Genomic DNA, 27,807 nt, shown 5'->3' on the forward strand with positions numbered 1-27,807 from the left:
ATAAGGTTTTCGATATATTACTTTTTAAAATTCCTAAATAACATATATACAATATCTATTGAGGCAATCTTAATTCATGAAGTCGTTTTTTTAATACATACGTGGTGGTTTTCCAAATCTATAATCACTATTTATATTTATGGTATTTTATGAAATTTTTGAAAAATCTTGAAAAGTTGTTAAATTTCAAGTGTCTTACGAAAAATTTTGGAAGAAACGCTAATGCATGCTTAAACGCTTTAAAATGAAAAAGGGATAACGGTTTGAAAGCAAGTTTTGTTTTAATATCAAGTTTTTGAAATATATTCAAAAATATAAAAATAGTGTTGAAAACGGGTATTTTTAAAATTTGAGTAGATTGTTAAAATCGAAGTTTGTATTTTAAATCAATTCCAAAAATTAGTTTCAAAATATATTTGTCAAACCCACGAAAACATTTAATTTTAGGCGTATTAAAACTTGTTTTGGATCCAAATGAAGACAAATAACTAATGTTAATTTCCAGAAACTTAGTAAGATATAAAATGATTTAAACTCTTTCTTCAAAATAATAATTTGTACTTTGAAAAATCATAGTACAATTTATTGTTAAGGGGTATGTTTTGTTTTAGCTTATAAATTCAATTTTGTATCTGTAGTTTTTCTAAAGTTCCAAACAATTTAAAGCGACATTCGAATTAAGGAAAAATAAATCATTTGAAAATATATAATTGTCGACAGGTGTTATTACTTAGGCCAACATCATAGATACGTAGCCTTAAATCAAAAATTCCGAATTCAATGCAAGGACTCCTTCTATTGAAATGAAAAAGCTGCTGCATTGACTAAGATCACCCTATATGCTTCTTTGAAACTAAATAATGATAGCTAAAGTTAAAGTCATTGAAAATTAAATTCAAAGTAGGAGAATAATTTAAGCTTTTTTTTGTGTTTTGTCTTATTTCATACCATACCTAAGTTTAAGTAAGTTTTAACAAACAGTTAAAGCTCAAAATATTCTTGAAATTTTTAAGCCCATACAACTTTCTTAAAATCAGTTGATCAAGTTCTTTTAAATGCTTACACCATACCAACCTAACCAATACTTAACCTTTGAAGATTTCTGGCTCTTTTTGATCATTCACAATCTTTTGGGCCATGGCTTATTCTATTGCTAGTAATCGCCTGAAAAGTCTTCTCGAGAAATATAACTTTCTTTTTCACCCCTTTTTCAAATCAATCATTCAAAAATAAAACAAAAACATATATTTTTTATAAAGATCAGATAATTTGTATTTGTTTATTTTTATTACAAACTTATTTATACATAAATTTTGACTAGAATAAATAATAATAATAATTATAATATTTAAACATTCATTTATTCATGTTAGACTTTATTTTGTTTTTAAATTATTATTGTTCTTATAACATATTATTATTATAAAAGTCAGATAATCTCATTAATATTATTATATTTATTTGTGATATTTTTTGTTCAATACTCGTTATTGTTTTATTTGTTTCTTATGTATTTCAACTTAGTAAAATATTTTCAATAAACAATAATACAATATTAAAAAAAGAAAAACTTAAAAAAAAAGTATTTTAAAAAAACATGATTTGGTGTTATATACAAAGACACAAAACATAATAATTATTAAAAAAAATAAAATTAAAAATTAAAACTGTATAATATTATTTTCTTCTTTTTGTTATAAAGATAATCATACAAAAATAATAATAATAATAATAATAATACATAACTTTGGACAATTGCTATAAGAAATAAAAAGTGATAATAAAGAATAAAAACACACAGACAACATGAGTGGAAAAAGTGGGTTGGTGGGTGGTGCACACGACAAAATAATAATAATAATCATCAAACAAAGAATCAGTTAATTAACCATAAGAATTATTAAGTAAAAATCATTAAACAAAATAATAATAATTTCAAGACGAGATCGCTTCAAAACAAACAAACAAAAAATTAAAACACAAAAAGTAAGAGAGAGAGAAAAAATATACAATGGCTCAGAAGTATAATTTACACAGAGGAGAATCAGTTAATATTTTAACACCACGTCATGGTGAACTTATTCAATTCACTTGTCACTATATTCAGTTTCACCATTTGATGATTCATCTTCAGTGGTTGTTTCACCCGCTGAACGGAAGCCAGTCTTAACAGTTTCAGTCGCCGCTGGATCTTTAGAGCATTTTGTGCAAACACCTTGATTTAAGCCATTTGCTGATGTTAGAAAAACTTTACCACACCGAACGCATTCATCTTGTGGGTCTCCTAAAGAAGACAAAAACAAAAAGAAGATAGGAATTTAAATTAGCTTCACAGTTCTTAAGACATTTTTTTGAGAATGAAAATTTTTAAAAATTACTAAAGAAACAAAATCTCACCTTCATGAGTTTTCATGTGCGCCCTTAAATTACACGCCAAGGCGAATTTCTTATTACACAGCTCACATCCATGAGGTTTATCACCTGTAAGCACAAGACATGACATCAAAGAGTTAGTTAGAGTCTTGAAAATAATAAAGGTCAAAATCAGTGACCAAATTCAATCTATGACTATAAACAAAAACAAAAATACAACCAAGTGTAGTTTAACTTACCAGTATGCAAGAAGAGATGATTTTTCAAATTTGTATGCTTTGAGAATCCTCGGGAGCAAATATGACACTTGAAGGGCCATGAACCACTGTGAACGTACATATGAGATTTAAGATCACCTGGTGTTGGGAATGACTTGGCACAAAGGTTACATTTGTGGGGTTTTTCCTAAAAATAAAAAAAAAATCTTATTAACTTTTAAATTCAAAAACATTGAAGATTGATATTGAAAATGTCTCACACTAAAACCCTAATATAACTCAAAGACAAGTTAAACATATCTTCAATCTACCTAAACCTCGTAAAAGCTTGTTCAATCCTAGACCAATTTTTTTTCAATTAACTAGCGATTGCTCTTCTCTACCACATGTCACCTGTGGTATGTCAGACAATAGAAGCAAAAACATGAACAGCCCTTTAGGACACAACAATTGTACCAGGTGAAACAAATTAGTGACATTACCCGCATGATTTCAATGCACCTTCCATCTTAAACACACTCACGAGGCGCGTATTTCCTTTTCGTTCGCATTATACACAACAAAACAAAAGAGTTGAACACCAAACCTTAAAACAATAAAGGAATCCCGCACAGAGACCATCACCATCCAAAGAAAGAGCAAGAGAGCATTCGAAGAATTTCCACGTATGCAATGCGGTATCCTTTTGTCAGCGGCCGCTGCCAAAGCATATTTCACTAATAGCTGAATATCTTTTGATACGGATTTCCCAGCCCTATACCTATAAAGACCGATGCAATATTGGTGAGCTGTTGGAGCGGCTGGTTGTGGCGGCGGCGGTGGTAGCGCGGCGGCGTAATGTGCGTAACGAACTCATGTAAAAATGTCCAGCCACTGCTGGTTGGGATTCGGAAGCAATCATCTTGCTCGGTTCGTCTCTTTAATTTTCGGTCGGCCTCGGCATAAGCGCGGGGCTGAAGGTCTACTCAGCAGTTTCCTAACTACCCGTGACCAGAGAGCGCACATATCTGTATACTTTAAGCTTTTTGCCGGTCGGTATAGAGAGTGCAATTCAGCTCAAGCCAGTTTTAGGATGCTTCGAGTGTTTGGGTGCAGTTTTTGTTTGCACTCGTATATCTTGTATTTTTTTTTTTGCCAAACAAGTGGCTGGAATGGAAGCTGCATCTAATTGCCTTAACCGATAAATTAGTTTTGTTTTGTCGTTTTGTCTCTTCATTGGGGACGAAATGAGTTGATTCATTTAGTTGTTGATGCTGGTTGTTTGGTTCGATTTGGTTTGTGTCTTTCCGGTCCACGGCTCTGTCGCGATGGTCTCTTGTATCTCAAAGCAGTTTTAGTGTGGCAAATGCAGACGTCAAGTAATGTCAGGTATTTGTTGATGGGCGGATTGGTATTTTCCTGTGACTTTCAGTTTGTTGTTGTTTTAATTTTGTATTAATTTTAAACTGAGACTTTTTTTTGAGAGATATACCTAAAGAGAACCTTACTCGTTTAACTCGAAATCGATGCAACACAGTAATATGAGATTCAATAAAAGGCTGGCTGGCTGGGGTTGGTATAGTTTGGTGGTTTGTAACCAGAATGAATTTAAAAAAATAAACTGGAAATTTTAGTTGTTTTTTGGTTGTTGTTGTTTTAGTAAGTCTAAAATTTTATCTTCTATACTACCTACTACCAGCTTCGTGAGTTATAGTGGTAGATCACCGAAACTACTTTTTTGTGATATTGGATATTGTAGTCTGAGGTTGTGTGACATTATCTGCAATAATTGTGGTTTTTGGCGGTTGGGAATATGGTTGGAAATATAGGGTAGGTATTTTGCTGTGGGAAAATTTGAACTTCAGGAAGTTTTATGGAAACAAAATGATGATTGACACTTCGATGAAATTAAGTTAAACTCACACTCTCATTTTTTATAAATTGCACCCACTGATTTTCTGAAATAAAAACAAATAAAGGATGATTTTTTTGAGGTTAGGATTTTCATGCATTAGTATTTGACAGATCACGCGGGATTTCAGACATGGTGTCAAAGAGAAAGATGCTCAATATGCTTTGACATTTCATCATTAATAGACTTACTAACGAGCAACGCTTGCAAATCATTGAATTGTATTACCAAAATCAGTGTTCGGTTCGAAATGTGTTTTGCGCTTTACGTCCGATTTATGGTCTACATAATCGACCAAGTGAGCAAACAATTAATGCGATTGTGACCAAGTTTCGCACTCAGTTTACTTTATTGGACATTAAACCAACCACACGAATGCGTACAGTGCGTACAGAAGAGAATATTGCGTCTGTTTCTGAGAGTGTTGCTAAAGACCGTGAAATGTCGATTCGTCGCCGTTCGCAGCAATTGGGTTTGTGTTATTCGACCACATGGAAGATTTTACGCAAAGATCTTGGTGTAAAACCGTATAAAATACAGCTCGTGCAAGAACTGAAGCCGAACGATCTGCCACAACTTCGAATTTTCAGTGAATGGGCCCTAGAGAAGTTGGCAGAAAATCCGCTTTTTTATCGACAAATTTTGTTCAGCGATGAGGCTCATTTCTGGTTGAATGGCTACGTAAACAAGCAAAATTGCTGCATTTGGAGTGAAGAGCAACCAGAAGCCGTTCAAGTACTGCCCATGCATCCCGAAAAATGCACTGTTTGGTGTGGTTTGTACGCTGGTGGAATCATTGGACCGTATTTTTTCAAAGATGCTGTTGGACGCAACGTTACGGTGAATGGCGATCGCTATCGTTCAATGCTAACAAACTTTTTGTTGCCAAAAATGGAAATCATTTTAATTCATAAATCTCAAGTTTTGCTGAATTCAATGGAAAACGTTGCTGCTAAAATTTTAAATTCTGCAGATGATTCGAAATTATAGATTTGTTGGTATTTTCGAACAATAACATAGATGTACCTACAATTTTGACCAGAATTGAAGACTATGACTTATACGAAGTGTGATTCCAACTCGACGGATCAACAACTTAAACAGCACGATCAATTTTATTACATGAGAAGTTTCGTAATCTAACGTTTTGGAAACGTCAAGATCATGAATTCTGACAGCGTTTGATTTTTTTCGTGAGTCTACACAGAAACCATTTTTAAGACAATTTTAGTCGCATTTCAAACCAACATTTCTTAAGTTGTTACCAGGTTAACTTCAGAAATGGGAGAAGAAGTGGTTAGAAATTACTTCGAAAGAAGAGCATCTTCTCCACACATATTGTCAAAGTCCAAATTCAATAATGAAATCAAATTTTGTATCAAACATTTATCTGTGTGTTTTTTTGACAAAACCGTTTGTTCGCTGACTGGGCTTTGAATCGTTTAGAAGAGGACCCCAATTTTTCCCGAAATATCATCTATAGTAACGAGGTGCATTTTTGGATGAAAGGCTGTGTTAACAAGTGAGGTTCACCAGGTGATATTGCATCCTCAAAAAGTTACCTTTGGTGTGGATAATTGGTCCGCATTTTTTTGAAAAAGACTTTTGTGAGGCGGTCACCTTAAACAGCGAGCGTTACATAACGATGATAAGAAATTTCTTATGACCCAAATTGAACCATATGTGGTTCCAGCAGGACGACGCTACTTGCCACACAGCAAACACCACGATATCAACACACAACATCTATCCGTCCTTTTTAAAAAAACGCTATTTTGGATTCCACTGCAACTTCTTGAACTGCCGTATTAACTGTTCGTTTTAATAACCTTATCTCTGCACCAATAAATGTTCCCTCAGATGTGCGGCAAGGCAGTCATCTTGGTCCTCTTTTTTTCTTGCTATTTGTCAATGACAATTATAATGAATTTTAAAATTTCAAGTGCTCTATGTATGCGGATGATTTGAAAGTCTATCGGTGTACCTAAACTGAGCATGATTGCATTTTATTACAAGAAGATCTTAAAACATTATAAACTCCTTACACTTTAATACTGATGTTAAACTTTTCTACGAAATCGTTTATCAATTAATTTTGGCGGTAAAATAAACAGATCATTTCTTTTAACAGTAACTCTTAAAAAAGACCTCGTTTTAATTATTGATCAAAAATTAAGCTTCTTGAAACATTAGGACTTATAGTGTCCAAAGGTAATTCAATGCTGGGTTTTATTTTGCGGAATTCTCAGGAACTCAGCGAACCTTTTACTTTAAAACTCCTGTAATTACTGTACTACCATGTGCATGAAGTCCACTCTTATGGAATTGAAAACATCCAAAAACGTCTTACAAATGTTTTTTTTAAAAGGCTTCTCTGAGACAAAGAAATGCCTGCATATAGTATAACGTTCAAATTATTTGGAATTAGAAGAACATTTTCTGAAGTTATATTCAATTGTGACGTGCTCTGATATTTCGGACTTAATTAACAGCAATCTTTCAGCGAAGATGCTTAGAAACCGACTGTTTTCGACTGTTCAATTTCATAGAACTTTCAACTTCGATGTTAAAGAACCATTTTAAAAGTGTTGAAGAGAAGCTTATACCGTTTGCGTTATGATAAACTTTAGTCTAACAAGACTTTCACTTAAAAATAACTTGTTATTAATTTTAAGTATAGAGATTTTAGAAATTTTTAAGAGTAATTTTTTTGCATTTTGTACAGTATTTATTAACATATGCAGCACTGTAAGATTGTAAAGTATGCTCAAAAGTCTAAAATCTCCTAAACTTTGTTGCATGAAATACCATTTATATTTTGTTTTTTATTCACATTTTTATAACTTGAAGGAAGTGAAAACACGTACAATTAAGTATTGAAACGTCCCAAAAACTAGACGCCAAATCATCAGCTAAAGCCAACTTCACCCGCATAAATAGACTCGCCTATATAAATTTTGTCAAACTCATTGACACTAATTTTCACTTTCTAACTACTTAAGTACCTACACTTAAAATGTACGGAGGTACACTTCATCACTTCATAACTTATGATAGTCTCTCTCTCTCATCAAATTACATTATAATTTCTTCACTTGACATTCACAACCTGTGTAAGGTATGATGATTTCTATAGATACTTATAATTTAACCCTCATCTGTGATGTTTGCATGATTGCACTCATATATAAAATCAGTACACTATTCCATATCAATATCTCCCCGTCGTCGTCGCCCCATCAAACACAAAATCATATAAAAATAAAAAAATAAGTATCAATGACAATCGAATGCAAATATCACCACATATCAATTTTATTATATTTTTTTTCTTACATCCAATCAACAACGGAGAAGATATTTTAAAAGAAAAACGAAAGAAGAAGTTGGTATATTTTTAACAATATCCCCATAACATTCACTCACCTTAATATGTGTCATTCGATGGTAATATAAATTCGAGCTGGCCGTAAAACGTTTCCCACAAACTTGACATTGATGGGGTTTCTCACCAGAATGTATCCGCCGATGTGTATTTAATGAGCTCGACGTACTGAAGCCCTTGCCGCACACCATACACACATGAGGTTTTTCTCCTATACAACATCATCGAGAAAGAAATAAAAAGATACAAAACTTCAATCAATAAAACTGTATATGAGAATGGGATGTATGTATATATATGCAGCTTTTGGAGGGCATGTATGTACGGCAATATGGTTTGAGACAAATTTTAAAATTTACACGCGATCGTAATCGTTATGATCTTCGATCGTGTGTCTCATCCTCCATACAACCGATCAATCTCACAAAAAAGAAAACTTCAAGATACACAAAGAGTATCTTATATCTTTAGTGTGACAAATAGAAGTAACAAAAACGAAAAAAAAAAATGTTAAGATCAGAACTCACCTGTATGCGTACGCATATGACGTTTCAGCAAGCTGGGACGATCGAATGCCTTACCGCAAACTTCGCATGGTAAAAGTGAACGTTCACCACGGCCACTGCGAGCACGTTGCGGTGTCCGCTGATGATGATGATGATGGTGATGCGAATGATGGTGAATGCCATTGTTGATATCACGTTCCAGCTGATGGGCCGTTGCCGTACTGATCAGATGATCACTGGTGTTCTCGTTCAGCGACGATATCGATCCCGCTGATGAATCACTCGAAATTGATTTATGCTCGTCTTCGCTGCTGGATGACGGTGAGATTGGCAGGATCACACGATTTAGCAAGGACATTGAGAGATCTAATGGTGAACCTGTTTTCAAAAACATACACACACACACAATCAGTATAAAATATTGATATAGAGTTAAAGTTATCGTTAAACCCATGATCGTCGATCGATATGAACAATGATCGATGATGTTTTTTTGTAAAACTCACCTTCAAGTATTGAATCCATGGTCTGGCGATAGAGTGAGGCTCGCATTTGCATAAATAGCAATTCTTCGGGACGTTCGGGTAAAAAGTACACAACAAGCTCTTGATGGGTTGTAATCGGTTTGACAACTTCATAGATCGGTTCACCCTTAACCTTGGTGCAGACCATGTTAACTTGAGATCCATACGATTCCGATACCCGTAAGAAACGAATCCAATTACAATGGCGTACACGTTTGCCGAATGTGTATGAGATTTCATCGTACAGCCCGAAACGGTAGCGAACCTTGAATCAGAAAAAAAAACGTTAAAACGATTAATATAAAACCCATCAGCTACTGGTAACACAGGTAGGTAAAGGTTTACCATACACATAATATAGGTACAAGTATTTATATGACTGTTTGACTTCTGATTGATCGATAATGTGTATCTTTCGAGTGTTCGTTTAAGACAGAGACATTTTTATGCAAATGAAAATAATCATATCCTAAAGATTGTGCTCATACACAAATATCTATATTTGTAAATTCCATGACTTTTGATTGATTGATAATGAATTAGACTGTATTTTGTATTCCAAACAAGAGAATAGTTTACAAAATAGTATCTCTAAGATCGCCTACTCAAATCATTTGATGGTGAATTTAATGAATCGTGATTGATAGATACTATTGTTTTTTTTTTCTCGAGTGTCCACTCTTTGCCCACAAGATATATTTATGTGTGCCTCTATGGAAATGAGGTTGGATTAAACTTTTGGATGATTTGCTTCCTACAATAAAACCAAAATCAAAGATTTCTCAGCATCAGATACAAAAGTTTTGATAAATTGAAACATGCTACAACTTTCAGTGTATTTTGACATTGGACAGACTTAATTGACCCATTCCCAAGAAGCTCTCAAAAGCGAAAAAAAATCTCCGATTTTGCAACATTCTCTATTGATTCTCTTACTTCATTTGTCTTAGCATGATGTTATATAAGCTATAGACGTCTTTAATTAATACGCTATCTATCACTGAGGGAATTTTTCAAATCGGACTGGTAGTTCCTGAGATAATAGGGTTCAAACAAACAAACAAACAAACAAACATGCAAACACACTCTTCTGTGTTACTATATAAGTATAGATGAATATTGATTGATTTTTTGGTTTTAATTAAATTTTTCTTTTAACATCTATAGATCACTCATCGTGCTTTGGAATTAAGCATTCTACAAACGACCTTACAAAGTATTTTGCATAAGGATTGAAGTCTTTTTAGGCTTGTGAAGTGCATAAAAACAAGAATGCATATCAGTCAATTATTCGCTGATTGAGTTCTGAAACAAGGTTCAAATTGTTCCTGATTTTCTTTAAAAATTCATCTTCATTGATGAGGCTTTATTTTCAAATTGAAAGCTATACGTTAATAAGCTTAGATGTCACCTTTGGTGCTTGTATGGAGATGGTAATTGTCTCTGTTTAGTAGTTTAGTTCTTATATTGTTTCGTTTAATGGATTGCGTTACCAATCTATGATAAATGAATATTCTGACCGAAATTGGAAGATATTGATGAGGGCAAGACGCTTTGTGCTACAAGAAAAGTCCCCTAACCGTGTTATTTATCAATGACGTTATAACAATTGCCATCTGCTGAGGCATCCTGTTGCTGTTTAAAAATCATTTTTCAAATTCAGCAATGATTTTAAATATCTACAAGAAAACATGTGCAGATCTTTCCTCTGTAAAAATACGTTAAGTCTTTACTTATAACTGGTAAAGCAAATTAACGTATTCACAAGAGTTCTTTTTTCACAAATCATTTAAAACTATCAAATTAAACAAAAAAAAAACATTTAAACAACATTTTTTGCAACAAAGAACGCAATTATTGTACAATAAAAGGAACAACATTAAATTAAAAATAAAAAGTAATTTATTATTAGAATTTTCTTGTCAAACTGCGTTAAACTCTTCCTGTACTTTCAACTTGTTACTTGTGTTGTATTACTTGTTTTTTTTTTCTTTTTGATCTTAAACTTATTTCTCTATTAACATAAATCTTTCAATTTGGCTTATATAAATTCCATAGTGCTAATGTCTACGCCTTATATTAATTGAGTTTAACTAATTAATTAAATTAAAACCGCATGCGCTGCACATAAATCGTTCAATAAAAAGTACAAACTTTACTTTACTTCGATATAAGTTACATGCGCCTCGACAGTTACACAAAACTTGATCTCAATTATTTCCATAAAGATTGCAAATTCACAATAATTGTCACCTCACACATTGATTAGATCAATCATTACTTAATAAAAAAAAATAACAAAACTTTTATAGATATTTTATTAACCGGATTGTATCTTAAATTATAAAACTCTATGAGTGAATGTTTTAAGTTTGTTTTTCTGTATTTTGTTTCTCTATTTAAATTTAAAGATCGTCTATCTATTTCTGGTTCTTGTGGTTAATTAAGAAAACTTAACTTAATTCAAGAAATCTGCATCTGAATTTTATAAACAAAGGTGATAACTAGTTCAAACCAACACCCCTTGTGAAAGAATAAATAAAATGCTTTTGTGCGATTTTATAAATTCAAACAAATTGCAAAATAATAATCCTGCTAATATATATATAGATGGGAGGAATGCGTTCAAACACTCAACGTGTTGGTCATATCACCGTCATCACCTGAAGCCTGCCTTACCGCAGCCGTTCGCAGACGCGTACTCCCGTCCGTCGTCGTTGTCTAAGTCTCAGTCTTTGAGCACACGCGCATATCTAATTCAAAGTCGTAAATAAACAAATTACATGCGAAAAGTATTATAAACTATGTTACTTTTACATTCCAGAACTGAAAGCCTCGAGAAGTGTGGTTTCATAAAATAGTCTTGAAGAGGGATTATAGAGAAAAAAAGGAGGTATATTGATTTATGGACATTTTAAGAACTTACCGTTGAAATTGCTTATGAGATATTATTACATCTATAAAATTATGGTTTAAAATAAGACTTACTATTTTATTGTACCATTTTTAATATCCAAGGCACAAAAACCTGAACTTGATTCTTGATTTTTATTTACTAAAATATGAAATGTTTATGTATTTTATTATGTCATTATCCTTCAGTTAGAAATGGGATATATTTTTAAACCCTTTTTCAAGGTGTAATAAAGAGGATTAGAATATTGAGAATTTATGGTCAGTTCTTCAAAGATATCTAATACCCATTTTTACGAAATCATAGAAGGTTGAGTTCTTATTCAAAAGCTTAGACATGCGAGTCAATGGTGGTTAAAACTTATACAGCTTAATAAATCAGGTGCATTAACTACACCAGTTAAAAGGTGGAGATATCATTATTAACCCTCCTTTGCGATAGAGGCTGAATTTGAAGAAGTTTTTCCGATGTTCATGAGCATATTCTAACCTATTCTTGTGGATCTCGTAAAAAAAGAGTCCATACCTGGGATACTTAAGGTCGGTTCGGACTAAAGTGCTATATACAGTGAGAGTAATATTAGCATCCTGACAATCTTTAGACCAACTCTTAAACATTGAGTTTGCTTTACTAACAATTGAATTAATATGCTCCGTGAGATTAGAATTATAATGTATTCCAAAATCTGTTAAGTTATGAATACGATGTATAGAATTTGAGACATTTTTCAATCCAATTGTATAGACTTTTTTTACTAATTCATTACCTGACATTTAACTTGGTTTAGTCCATTCTTTTTGCACCAAAGAACAAAACTGTTAATATCTTCTTGGAGTTTTTAGAGATTTGATGCTTTTAAAGATTTTCACTTCATCGCGTACACAAAGGGGTACATCATTGACAGCTAAGATTAAGAGTAGAGGTCCTAAATGACAACCTTGAGGAACTTTTTATTAACTTCATATAGAAAGTTAATGTAATCGGTCCGATCTATAGAATTGAAAATGCTGGCATTTCTCATTTTTATAAAATAAAAAAACTGAACAAAATAATTGTAACCTTGATTATATCTCCAAAATAAGAAAAACGATTTTGACATCTGGTAAAATTTTGAGAAAAATCGAATCAACAGTTACTTCTACAAAAGAAATAAAAACCTACAAAAATATTACTAAAAGTTGGTAAAAATTGATTTTCGACTTAAATTTCTTTTGAAAAATGTAAGATATTGGCTTCAAATAAATGTATTTATTCATTTATTCATCAAGCAGATTAATATAATATAATTAACAAATGAAATGTAATCGTACAGATTACAGAAACAAGGTTTTTAACTTTAGTAATAAAAAAGTTAAATATATCTAATTATGTAAGGCTAAAACTTGAAGTACCAGTCTAGGAGTTAAGTAATAAGTATAATGAATATTGTTTAAAAGATTCTCAACTTTGGTAGGAAAAGAAGTCAACATGATTACAAATCATATAAGATTCTCTAATGCATCGAGTTAGAGGCTCATTGAAACCATAGTTTACTCAATGATAGAATTCATGAAATAGAGTGCAAGATCGCGTTTTTCCTATGCGCAGCATATACATCGACTAAGGACAAAAGTAAAAGGCAGTTTATATGAGAAGTAATAATATCACGTATGAAGACCACTGAAAAATACCGAAGGGGAATATCAACTTATATTAGACCGAGCAGTTTACATCTGCTTTCATAAGGAAGCATTTCAATGTTCCAATTTAGCCTGTGAACTACAATTCCCGAAATTTTTTTCCGAATCCTTAAACAGTGGGATTTATAAAAAGGATTCCAAATTACTAAGCAGTATTCTAGGGAAGATATCACATAAGCATAAATTAATGACCGAAGAGTAAATGGATCTTGAAACCCTTTTGAGTTGCGAACCACAAACCCTAGCATAGTATTTGCTTTAGCAAACAAAAAATCAATGTGGGAGTTGAAGTTAAGTTTGTAGTCAAAATGTACACCTTGGTCTTTCTTTTCTCTAAGCTTAGTAAATTGTGTTTTATTTATTTCGTATTCCAAACAAATTGGACTAAGAACTGCACCATACAGATAAGCGCTCAAGATCACTTTGAAGTAACAGACAATCGTCCAACGACTTGATACAGCGGAAATTGTTGATATCATCAGCAAAAATTAGTCAGAGAGAATTTTTGATAACCGTTGGTATGTCATTGATCAATATCAGGAATAAAAGGGGTCCCAAGTGACTTCCTTGGGGAACATCAAAGGTTACATGAATTACTTCAAAAAATAAATCATTAACGCAGACAAACAATGTTCTACCTATGAGATACAATGCAAACATTTCTTTTTAAAAAATGTAAGATATTGACTTCAAATAAATTTCATCCTATAAAAAATATTTTTTAAGACATTCAGTAAAATTTGTATAAATTTTTTTTTGTAAATTTTCATAAAAATTAAGATCATCACGATATCTCGTGAATAAATGAAGGTATTGACTTCAAATTGATTTAATTATGTGCTAAACTTTGTTGTTAATTTTTTCTCATTTCAACAAATCAACAAAAACTGATAAGAAATGGATTTCGATTTAAGTATTAGGTTAACAAAGAAATTATATTGACTTAAAATTATTTATCTCATACAAAATATTGTTCATAGAAAGTAGAAGATAATTTAAAAATGATTCATCAAAAACTAAAATAGTTCTACAAAATCAATAACTATTGAAAATATATTATTCTTCAGCTTAGAAGGTAAATAGTTTGTTTTGCTTTGCTTTCCTTATGTTAAAACCCTTAGAAAGGTAAAAACAAAATGTAGAATCAATTATTTTTTCAAGATTTTGTCATGGGAGATTTTTGTTTATTCGAGATTTCTATGCTTTTAAGATTTTTGAATTGTAGCTTAAAAAATTAGATATGTATGGCATTCTAACTCTATCTTACATAGTTACCTAGTCTTACACATATTACTAAACATTTCATTACAACTTATTCAACCTTCCCAACGTTATGCAAGAAAACTAGAGTTATGCTTACTGCCAAAAAAATTGTTTCTGTAACTGCAAGTGATTTTAGACCAGTAAGTATTTTACTGTGCTTATTAACAGTCTTTTAGAGATTGTTAGCTAAACAGATTCCTGAGAACTTATCATGCCTTATTTTTCAAATACTTTTGACAAAGTCAACCATAAAATTGTATGCTATAAACTCAAAAATCTGTTTGGTTATATAAATTGAGCAATCAAATTACTCTATCATTCTGACACCCTTCAGAAAGTTGTCTTTAGAGAAACTTTTTCAAACGTCTTGCCTTTAAGACCTGGTGTTCCACAGGGATCCATCCTAGTTCCTTTTTTTGTTTGCAAGTCTATTAATGACTTTCCCTCTTTTTGCAAACGTTCCGTTCTACACCTCTATGCTGATGATGTTCAATTGTTATTGGCTCAGCTAGTTATAGAGAAACTTGCATTATATAAAACTGTAACAAGTCTAAGCTTTGCTCTCAAATTGTAACTTATCAGGATATGATCGTGCAAACTATTTTACCTATGAGTAGGAAAGATGGATGCCTTCGTAAATTTACAGTATGCTCAGTCCTTAAATCACCATATTGATTACAAAATCTTCATTTTTACCCAATCTGTCAACTTCTTAGACTCCCTTTTATGTGAATAAACAATTTAATTTGTCTCATTCAATTAAAACTTTAAGTCTAATTTCATCACGTTACCACTATCTCAAATTTATTTCTTTTATTTTTGAATTTTAGTTTTTCAACTGCGATTTTTGCTCATTTCTCCACTCTTAGTTAAGACAGCTGTTATCTATTTTACTCAATATTACATCTTTTCAATTTTATAAATTAAAAAATCTTGTGAACTTAAGTTAAAGTTTATACGTTATTTATAGCTAAGTTCAGTTCAAGTGTTTGGCTGAAATTTCATCTTCAAAGGTCTTGAATTGATTGTTGCATAGGGCCTAACTTTCACGGGAAACCAAAGAAAAATGTCAAAAGGTGATAAAATACAAGATATCCATGGACTATTTATTTCTTTAAAATCAGATTTATTAATGGAAACTCTATCAACTTATAAAACATTTCTGCTTGTTTTGCTATTTACAGTGGGTTTAAAATGCTAAAATTCTAGAACAAAGAAGAAAATTTTTTCAAATTAAAAAACGCAAATTTTTGAAGAATAGTTTTATTTATTTTAAGTCAACGTCCTCGGTAGAAATATTGACTCTTTGTTATCATTATTTATTCACTGAATTTTAAGTTATTGTAACTATATTTTTAATGCCAATTAAACTACAATTAAACTGCTTCAATACGCCTTTTTAAGATTAAATCTTCAGAATCTTACGAAAGAAAGAAGTAAGTGAAAGCTTCATAGCATATTTCACATCTTATTCAAAAAATAATGAAAAAAAGATTAAAAATTAAAATTGATAACATTTTTCTATGTTTTTCTTTATATGAAACAAACCAATAAATTCCAACAAGATATTGATAGAATGCTCAACTCAGTTTAAGATATGTAATCTATTTATAAGTTCTACTCCTAAATGATTTATTGTCTTGAAATTTGTCCAATATTTCAATCAAACACATGATTCATTTTGTACAAATCTCATATATTTTATTTGTATTATTATTATTTTTTTCTTGTTCTTGTTTTAAGATTGACAAATTAAAAGTTACACCCCTGATATAGTCAATAAACTCAATATACTCAAACTTCTACCATATACAAAAAATAAAATTTATGGAATCTTGAATCTGTCAAACAACTTTGACTTATCTAGTTTATCTTTATACTATGTGGAACATACTTCTGAAAAATAAAAATAAATAAAGTTAAAATAATAATTTATGATTGGTAATCAAGCTTCAGATTTGCCTTAATTTAATATACACTTTGCAATGTTTTTGCTACTTCTATTACTATTTTTTTCTTTTTTGAAAAACTTGTCTGCAAAATTGTTAAACTATATTAATGATTTATGAAAATTGAAAACAAAAAACCTGCTTTTACATTAAATATATATAAGTGCGAGTGAATATAAATTGGAAGGTGTTCCTATATTAAAATTTAATAGGTTGCATAAATAATATATATGTATAAAAATGAACACCTGACTTTTGGGTAAAATTTGAATTACATATATATTACCACCTTTGGTTATGTAGTATGTCGCAGTTTTTAAGTTTTCTACCACTTCTTGTTTTGGGTGTCAAAAATCATTTGATTCATTGACTGCAAACAGAGCGGAAACTATGTTGTCCGTTAAGTTGTTGTTGTTTTGCTAAAGAAAAATATTGCAACAGGTTACTTAGTGCACACTTGTTGCATTAAAAACTAAATCTTTCAGACAGCCATCAAAAAAACCAGTCCAAATCTCCTCAAGGTCTTGGACCAATAGTGTTATAATGTTAAGTAACACACAAATATATCAAGTTCAGATCTAAAGACACCACAGAAATCGTAAAGAAACAAAAATAAAATGTATAGAACTGATGCAAAATCACACTCAAGAAAAACAAACCCATATCCCTTAATCCAGGTCCGAAGTATATATATATACATATAGATAACAATACTCATCATGTTGATGGTGTAATCCCATTCCCGGCATCCGATTTGGAGTCTTAATCTCTACCTAACACCGCACTTTGTGTGTGGTTCTCTTAAAGACACGCTGCAGGGTGACTGAAGCGAAATTAAGCGGCACCCATGAAGATTTTTGGTCATTTAAATCGCATGACTAAAGTGATTTCCTTTTTATCCCAAAATAAAAATACAAAAAATTGAAAAAAGAAACAACACTTGATGCTCATAATCATCTCATCATCATTTCAATCTTCTTTTTTTTTGTCCTTAGGTCTCTAAATTGGTTATGGTACCTCTGATGGTACCTTTGGGTTTTTGGTTTTGTGAATAACGTGTAGGAAAAAATTATTTTTGATTGTCTTTTAATAGAGGCAACGAAAGACTTCAACAAATTCTCAGTTTCTAAATTGATTCGCACTAAGCATACTTGAATTCGAGTTCTTAACAAAATAAATTAAAAACAACTCATCATCATCATCATAATCGTGAAATTGAATTTTATGTGTATTTCCGTGGGGGATTATTATAATGGTGCTAAGCACAGCGCCACATAAACAATAAATTCGAAAACGACGTGTGACAGACACTACGCATTTCCGCTTAGACGGACACCACCACCGCAGCCACCATAATCGGCACCGCCACCGCCGCCATCATATAACTCTTCTACAAATTATCCACGCTTAAAAAACGGCACTCTCTCTCTCTCTGTATTCCAAGCCCCAGAAATCTATCACCCAGCAGAAGCTGCAAAAGTAGCATCAATCAAATTATATTGCGGCGTGTATCATGCTGAGTGTTTATTGTTTTTCATTTCCTTTGGTCTTTAATTTTTAAACGATGTGTACCAAATTTGGATTCATCGTTCGTCGTCAACCGTCGCCGCCGCCGTCGTCGTCGTAGTCGACCCAAAAAAGGGGAGCACAAAATTAAAACAAAAATGCTAATGGATGTCACATATCTTTTTTTTTCGGTGGACGACGACGATAATGATGATGATGCTGATGTCGATGGGAAAATAAAAGATGACCACAGCAAATATTCTTGTGTAGCAATCAATTAACCTAATTTAGTTTATTTGTCTGTTTGTTTGTTATCAGATCACAGCAGGGTCACCTATAAAATATATGTAGGCAGGCCGCCAGGCGCAGACATTTTGAAGCTTCTCACCTCAACTATACCTCCTAATGTCACATGAATGAAGGCTAACAAATAATAATTATTGCAATAAGACATTCACTTCCTAATTAAAATTTTCATTGAGCCCTCTCATTAATATTTCCTAGTTACTCGTATAATTTAAAGTGACTGATTTTTTATAAAACATTGAATAATAATTATTACCGTTATCATCAATTTTATTTGTTGGTATAATTTTCTTTGTCATCAAGATCATTTGAAATTAAAATAAAAACAAATTTATTAAAATTTGTTTTGCGTGCTTTTACATAATTTGTATGATAATTTTGTTCAAAAACAAACAAAAGAGTTGAGTTGAGAACTTGTTTTTGATTTTTGGTTAAACGTAATTTGTTTTAGAGCTCGTTAAATTGATTTTTATTTGATTTTTTATATTGATTATATTTTTATGAGGTTATTTTATTGGACATTGAGGTGATTTGTAGTAAGTGGGTGTGGGTGTGATGGTTATAAAGTGATGATGTTTTTATAGTAGTTTTTCGTTGTTTATTTATATGGGATTGTCGTTGGGTGAGCGCGAGCGTCTTGGGAAATAAGGTGAAGTCAAATTTTGATTTTGAGTTGTGGGAAAATATAAGAAGGATATAAGAATTTAATATTTTAATAAATTAATAGAACCAAGCAGTTTAATTCGGTTACATTTAAACAATGGTTTAATGGTGCATTGGAAATATTCATTCAATTACGAAAAAACTTTTTAAATATAAACCTTATTGTTTTAAAATATCCCCAAAATGTTGAATTTGTCAATTCAATTCACATTTATAATTTTCAATTTAAAAATAGCAAAATGTGAAAAGGTCCTTATTTATAAAAGAATTTAATATCATAGTCATAAGTTTCCAATACATAACTGAGAATTTAATGTTTTAATGACATTGACTAAATAACAATCTTTTTTGAAAATAGTAGTACCCGTGGCATGATATTTACTGCGCTGGATTGTCATGCCAGAGGTTTTGGGATCAATCCCTGCCTGGGACATGTTAAGTTTTTTTTACACGGGTAATGCCTTTTGACTCTAGGGATTGACAAATCCTCCAGGAGTAATTCTTGTCACAAATAGTTTTTTATAAAATCAGATGTTTTGATTCAACTTAAAACTGTAGGTCCCCACTTTCTTTGACAACTGTCCTCGCACACAGGAATGGTTAAGAGTAGTAAGTCACTAGACCAAAATTATCAACGGACGGTTCCACCACCTTTTGTATTTATTTACATTTGTAAATTTTCAACGCACGTTAGTGCAAGATTTTTAAATTGAACAAGAATAGGAAAATAAAAAAAGTTTAGACATAACGTTGACATTAATATTTGTTTAGAAATGTGAATCCTGAAACCAATACAAAAACTTCATTAAAAATTTAAGTAACAGATCATTTTCATAACTTTTCAAAGCCTTTGTCAAGAAGGTATTAAAAAGTCCGATACAAGGAGTTAAATATGCCAATTTAAAGATGACTATCAGAAGAATATTGTTTTTCATGCACTTGAAAAGAAAATTCTACTGAGAATTTATTGTAGAACAAGTTTGCAAAATAATGCAGAAACAACAAGAAGTGATATTTCTTTACCAAGACGTCCTCTATTAAATCTTATATTCAAGCACTCGATACTTCAGAAAATAAATGTCAAATTTTCATTTAGTGCACTATTTTTAACGCGCAACACTCAACACCTGAGTCTAAAACGTCAACCTGAAATACTCGTTCACTTTAAATCAGAATATTTAAAACTCATACAAATATGTCTTCTTTATTTCAAAAGTCATTTAATTTGATATCATTATTATTTACTACTCATTGAAATACTTTTTTTTTCTAATTTTGAGGTTCTGACAGAATTATCAGAAGGTTCACATTTATACGAGTGACCAATGAAATTAAAATTTATTTTAAAAAGTCTGTTTAAATGGAGCTAACAAAATGTGGTATCATGATGAAACCAACTAAGTTCTTCAATGTTAGTATCTATAACGTTTATAGCTGGTTATTTCTTCCTTACATAGAAGAAGTCCATTTGAGTAAAGTTCAGAAAATAAGCTGATCATAATATTCAATCTCAAACTAAAACCAGAAATACAAACAAAACTAACAAGTAGAGAAAAACAACATGCAAATAAGGAAGACATACTTCCAGTATTATGAGCAACTTTGCACGCACTTTCTATACAAAACGCATGACCACACAAACCCAGCCAGGAAGCACAAAAAATAACAGTTCTTATACATTCCAAACTAAAAAAACCAAAACCTCTTCCTCATGGACCTTTAACTAAACCAACTTTCAATTTATATAAAAAAAAAGTAAAGCAAAATATATTCACAACTTGCATATGTACATATAAAAACAAATTTCCGTCATTTATTATAAGTATAAAAATAACCAGACATTATTTTGCCCTCGATTTCTAATCACTAAAATGAAAGACTTGATGCAAAAACCCGTAAACTAGTAGGAAATTTTATTCGATCAAATCTAAAAAAAAATCACACTCACATTATCAGGAAACGACATACCCTGACTCTGATCAAACACCCAAATAATAAATATTGATCTCTTTCTTTAATTATAACTGCAAATATGTAGTTTTTAACACTTACCCAACCCAAAAAGAAATTGCAAAAACAACGAAAACTACATACTTCCCCATAATCCCATCTCCATATCATCAACATTAACCATGATGTTGAATTGATAGTTTTCCGTGAATTACAAAAATAAACTAATCAGTGTTTTTTTTAACTTCCACATTACACAATAAGAGAAATACGATAAAAAAAACTGCAAACTTAAAGATAAATAAATATCATTACCTCACGCAATTTTTTCCTTGGCGTCTTCTATATCGGCATCACATCAGCATCACTATCCAATCAATTTGGAATGAAAAAAAATAAAATCCTCCATCAACGCAATACACTTGACTTTAACTTTCGTTTAGTTTTTGTTTCATTTCTTTGATTTTTACACCATATTGATTTGATATTGGTAACAACTTAAAACGACTGTTATGGTAAAGGCCATCCAGAGCGGACGGCATGCAGCAGCCACGGACGGCACACTCTAGTATAATTTTTCATAATCTTGAAATAGAAAAAATCACTTTATGGAGCAAAGTGAAAGCGAAAGCTAAAAACCACTCGCTCGTTTGTAAAATTGCAAGAAAAATATGTAATGAAAAAAAAAAAACTAAAAACCGACAAGTACAGATCTCCAGAGAGTCTCCGCATCTAATTTGGATCACAAACATGAATCCAAAGTGGCATCTCGTGCCGGGTTGACTGACTAGACTCTATTTGTATCTGAACATGTGGATGTGGTGCAAAAACCAAACATGGTTGGATATGATGATGGAAATAGAAAAACATCCTCATCTAGTTCAATGTTCGGATCAGTTTAATTTTTGTTGTTGCGTTGTTGTGTTTTCTTTACATTTTGACTTCAAATGCACAGCACGCACCACAATCATTTTCAAATAATCCACCATGGCTAAAGTCGTCACTTGCTCGACTTCAGCTTCCATGTCGTCCATTATGGGAATAAGTCTTCAGTTTTGGACTTATCACATATGAGTTTCATATAAACGCGCGTAATCCAATTAAATCACCCAAGACAGGCAGACGGACAGACAAAAAGATACAACGAGATCTAGTCTACATAAATACAAACATAACTACAGATGGATGAAAATGAAAGTTTTATCGATGATAAAAATGCGGAAAAACAAATGTTGAATCAGCTCAAAAGAAAAGACCTGATTTTTTGTCGATTCCGAATCCAAATCTGAATCAAAATCCACCTGTCTGTCTGTGTATCCGCCTTTGATCTTCTTATAACATCGTTTTATTTTTCTTTCTTTCTCTTGGTCTTTATATCTATTGCTAGAGATGAGTACTTTAGATATCCTTTTTTGTTGTGTAGTTATGTATCTTTCTGCACTCGAAAGGATGGCAATAAAAATGAATCAAATTTATGGGATCATTAATTTTGTATCGGTATCGCACAAACGCACTATTTTCTCAGTCCTTTGGACGTGCTGACTTTTTTATAGGGATGCAATGTGCAAAGGCAAAAAAAGGCGGACACAGGCAGAATTATAGGAGATACCTGTTCCAGAGTGAGGATAAGAGGATAGAAAAAGGACATTGTACAGACAGAAGGGCGAAACCCTGGCGACAAGTAAATCTGATAAATCAGATTATATATATCTTTTGAGTCTTCTACCTTTTTCCACACCAGCCTCCAATAGTGTACCTAATGTACCAAATTGAACTGGAGGCTTTAGAAGTCAATTGGGATTTTTTCACAGGTTTTTGAAAAGGACCAAATGATCTTAATAGGATTATAATTTAGCTATTTTCTTCCTAACTATGAGCTGATATCATTTGTTGACGATTTAAATGATCGCATCAACTTTGTGTATCATAGCAATTTTTATCTCCCCCTAACTTTTGCCTCTCCCTTCTCCCCTCTTCAACACTTCTTTGTGCGATTTAAACAATTCCAAAAGCGTGAGAAAATTCCCACGGTATGTTACACCGTCATCCATCTCAACAGGTAAGAATAATTAATTCACCCCACCAACCGCACTGCCAGTGGAAACATTTTAAAGATGAGTTTAAAAAAAGTTAACGTGTGGTTTCACGGTCTCGTAAACACCCAACTCGCAACATTTATTAAGAAGAGGAAAATTATTATAAACTGTTGCTTTGCCACCCTCATGTGACTCGTCGTCAGTTTGCTATTCCGTTCTTTTATATAAATTGTCGTGTGTGCAACAAGTGTAGAAAATTAGGGCCTCTTTTGCAGTTGAAAACAACTATACAATATGTTAATTTAATGAATTTTAAATATATCATCTTCTCTTCATACCTAAAGGAGGGGTGAATGTAGCGTTTAACTTTATTTTTTTGTATATTTATATTTATTTTGAAGATGTTATGGGAATTTCTTGAAAATTTTCCCAGCGTTATGGGAGAGCGAACTTGAAAAAAAATGTTTTTTTAATTATTGTTTTTCATTCGATCTAGAGATGGTGGTGTGTTGCAGGTTATATTACTTGTTGAATTTGCAATTAAAATACAAAATTTATAGAATATTATTTCGGTTTTTAAATCAGGAAGTCATATTTCATTCGAAAACAAAACATATTTCATCTCATTTATATCGTAATCCAATAATCTGACTACAAAAATATATACAAAGTGTCACTGATGTAATTTTCTATGTATTTCAATCATTATAATCGGTTTACGATATAAACAAAATCCCATATTGAACCCATAAACAACAGGATATCATAAAAAAGCGAATTAAATAATCAACAAGAAAAAAGAAAAAAAAAAACATGAATTAACATACTAAAACGTAAGAGCTGAGCTGCGAACCTGTTGATAGAATTGACCCTCTTTTCATATGTTTATCATGGTAATGACCACAATATTCAACAGGAATCTATATGGTACGAGTGTTAAATACACTAAGTGACTTGCCGACGACTACGACACCAACAATTACAACAACAACAACAAAAACAACGATTAACGATCGTCATTGTGCAAGAGAGAGGGTTTACAAATGCATTTTTTTTCATAGTGTTGTTGTTGTTGTTATTGCTGTTGATAGCTTGTCACATTTTTGAGTTTATGGTTTCGTGCAATTAAGTGACACCTACAACGTGTGTCTATCATTGACACATAACGACAACGACGATATCTATTATAATGATAGAGAGGTTACAGCGAGGGTGAATATGGTAAATAGTAAAATACAAAGCATGAAGATCAAGAGAGAGGGTGCACCTCCATCATGTGGATTTATTAACAATTTGATATTTATCTAACAAGGTGGGTGGATTGTTATATTCACTTAGACATTATATGATTGCGGTTGTGGTGCAATATTATAAAACATGTTCGATATGTGAATTATTGGGACTTTATTTCTTTTGTACAACTATTTTTAACAAGTATATGAATCGAATAGTGTAAGACATGTGAGTTTGGACAATTTACAACTTGGCCAAACATGTGAATAGAGAAGATGCCCTTGAAGTTAGGAAGTTTTCACAAGGTAGACAACAGGCATTATAAAATATCATAAGAAAGAAAATAGTTCCCAAGAAACGCGACAATTTCTCTCAGATAAATAATTATTTTTGAACTATCAATTACGTGATGTTTTACAGAATGTTAACTTTAGAGTACATACTTTTACTCAATTTCATGTTTATATTATTATATTCTTGAGTCAAGAAAGCTATACAAGAGTCCAGCTTGTGGTCATTTCGTATAAGTATATTTGTCCATTTAAAAACTTTAACTCAGTGATATACTTCCTCCAAGAGGAAAGAGACCAAAAAGTACTTATAATAATTCAAGTTTTGAGCTACAACAACATTGGGAGACAAGTCCAAGAGTTTTTGACAAAATTCAAACTCACTTTTCTTATTTTCAACGAATCAAGATAATAAAGCAATAAATCTTTACACCCTACAAGAACTATCAGATCAGAACTCCATCGCTTTAAGCTTTTTTCATCTAAGAAGTCAATTGATTTATGAGAAGCAACTGAAGCTTTTATCTTAATACAATGAGTATTCCAAAAGAGTTGGAGCTGATCTAGTTTTACCAAGTATTCATTTACTCGTTTAAAAGTTAGGAAGACTCTTAAGAACTCACCAAATGTCCATTATTTTTTGTAAACATAAAATAAAGACACCAACAATACAAAACAAGGAACTCATTCTTTTAACTAAAGGTCAACAACAATGGTTCAAACTTGTATTTGAATTCTCTTTTTTTTACTGCCTTACAAATACAATTAGAAACTTATTTGGATACCTTATTCTTAAGATAAAATAAAGTTTAAATCAAAACAATATTTTCCGTCGGAAAAAGCTTGCATAATTCTTACATGAGATGATCACTTAAATTAATTAACTCTACTCAACACAAAGCAAAAGAGTTGTTGTGAGAACTTTCATGATTGATCTTAATTTGATTCAATAAGAAAATGATGATTCTATTATCCATTTAATTGTTTTCACTTGTGGATAATCAAGAACAAATTCAAAATTGGTTCAAATATTATTAATTCTCTTTCTTTCACATCTTTAAACATGATCAAACATGATCAAAGAAATAAATCGTTGTTTTGATTCATTAATATATGTACTTTTAAAAAAATTAGATCCATTCACACATTACAAAAAATAAACAAGCTGACGTAAAAACCCTCCAAATCAATATTCGTAATCATTGTAAAATGAGAATTTTGTCATTTTTCTGTCATAAATCAAATCAAAAAGTCTTGACATTTGCTTTAATGTTTCTTAAAAAAAATCTCTACTTACATCTTCATCTTCTAAATATTTGAATGTATCCAATGTGTCAATACGAATTGTTCCTTGAAATGGATAAAATAATGTTCCTTGTGGAATTCCCATTGTTGTCCATACTGTTATTTGTTGTTCGTTTAAAATTCCCGCTGGTGTTGAGGCCAAAGCAAGGGAAAATTCTTGTGGTATTAATACACAAGTTTCCATTGTGACAATTATTTATTTATTTATTTATTTTTATTTATTTAAATGTGTTCCTCTTGACTTAAGATTCTAATTTGATTCAATATCAAAACACACTTTTTTCATGAATAAGGAGTATTTAAATATTCCAATATTTTTCACAAATTATTTTGAAATATTTTTTGAATAAAACTATAAAATTTAGGTCTTCAGAAGTGACTTGTCATTATTTTTCCTTCACTTATTAACCGTTTATGCATTATTTTCCGTCCGCGAAATTAACAAGAAATATTATTAACGAGCTACGAAACGTATATTTGAGAAATTATAAAATCCCGATAAAGTCCACAAAACTACAACAATATATATTTTAAAAAAACTATCTAAAAGATATACTTTCTATCTTTATTGTTTAAAAAATTATAATATAACACACAAAAAAAATTCTCAGCGCGCTAGCGAGAAGAAGACCCATTTCATTCAATGATCAACTAATACTGTCCGTTCGGGATCGCCAATATCTAACCATGACCTTCTGGAGGAAAATAGCGCACCAAAACACACACCACTGGATAAAACAGAGCACGGCTACGAGGCTACGACTACGAGTACTATAACTCTGATGTGGTGCGGCAAAAGTCAAAACCAAAACACACAGATACCTCTATAAGAGCGAGTATCTTGTGCTTGAGCTATAGTGGCCAAGACTCAGGCGGCTTATTGTATATACACTCTATACACTACTTCTATACTTCTTCCACCAAATCACCCCGAGCAAGATACTTACAGAGTGCCCGAGTATCTTTGTATCTTATTGCACAGGTAGCAGCAGCCAATACAACAACCAATATACGACCGACCAGTCAGCCAGCCAGCGGGAGCTGGAAGCGCGTGCAAGAATATACGGTAACGTAAAACTAGCTCTTTATGCCTGATTGTGCGGCATGTACCTTTTTTTGTTGTTGTTGTTGTTGCCGCTCTTACTGTTGCTGTTTCCTTTTGAGCACTTATTGAACGCGCGCCTCTTCGTTAACTTTTTTCTTTTCGTAGGTATCTTCTTTTTTGGGAGTAGGTACTACAACAAAACAAAACCTAGAAGAATACAAAACCAAAGAAGATCTTGCGGAGCAAACACCAATACAAGCATACACTTATTACCGCACCACCTGATCGCTGCTGATCAGAGCGGACCTGTACCTATGTAAAAGAGCGATACAAGTGCGCCTGCACATGCAATTCCAATACACTAGTAGCAACCTGTTCGTTTGTATTGAATTTCATTCAGCTTCAATGGTGAATTTTTATCCGAGTCTTATCCGGGCTGTTATCCAAAGCCGGTATTTTATAACATCCGTCAGTGCATGTGTGTATGTGTGTGCGGGTTGAAAAAGTAAACAAATCGATCCGATTATGTATCTGAGAGTTGTTTTTTGTTTCTTAAAGAAAAAAAAAAGAAAACAAAATAAGACGAAGAAAAAGAGGTTTTGAGATAGCTCCGCCTTTTTAAGACTTTTAACTTACAAGTGTTTTGGATGTAGGTATAAATGAGAGGGGGATTGTAGTGGTTGTATGTGAGCTCAACACTTCCAAATATTCAAGACCGAGCAAAAGAGAGAGTCCATCTTAAATAGAAAAAGACAACTTGAGATAAAAGGA

The 27,807-nt window shown here is 31.9% G+C and overlaps 1 protein-coding gene across 1 annotated transcript; it reads right to left on the reverse strand.

Annotated features, from left to right (window-relative positions):
• Positions 1-1,480: 1,480 nt before the first annotated feature.
• Positions 1,481-27,003, reverse strand: LOC129952010 (zinc finger protein 235-like). Its single transcript, XM_056064422.1, has 7 exons — positions 25,984-27,003; positions 8,880-9,162; positions 8,395-8,751; positions 7,909-8,078; positions 2,613-2,778; positions 2,398-2,481; positions 1,481-2,284 (listed from the first exon to the last, which is right to left on the reverse strand). Exons 1-7 carry the CDS (start codon positions 26,173-26,175, stop codon positions 2,088-2,090), a joined length of 1,449 nt encoding a protein of 482 aa, XP_055920397.1. The 5' UTR covers positions 26,176-27,003; the 3' UTR covers positions 1,481-2,087.
• Between the last annotated feature and the right edge of the window lie 804 nt (positions 27,004-27,807).

This window comes from Eupeodes corollae, chromosome 3 (assembly GCF_945859685.1).
Source record: "Eupeodes corollae chromosome 3, idEupCoro1.1, whole genome shotgun sequence".
Taxonomy (NCBI): domain Eukaryota; kingdom Metazoa; phylum Arthropoda; class Insecta; order Diptera; family Syrphidae; genus Eupeodes; species Eupeodes corollae.

What these genes read in the sequence shown, in the direction of transcription:
- LOC129952010 (XM_056064422.1), bottom strand. Translation starts at nt 26,175, where the DNA reads ATGGAAACTTGTGTATTAATACCACAAGAATTTTCCCTTGCTTTGGCC. An exon ending in CATGGATTCAATACTTGAAG is followed by an intron (nt 8,752 to 8,879) that starts GTGAGTTTTACA and finishes TTTTGAAAACAG; the next exon opens with GTTCACCATTAGATCTCTCA. An exon ending in GCACATGAAAACTCATGAAG is followed by an intron (nt 2,285 to 2,397) that starts GTGAGATTTTGT and finishes TGTCTTCTTTAG; the next exon opens with GAGACCCACAAGATGAATGC.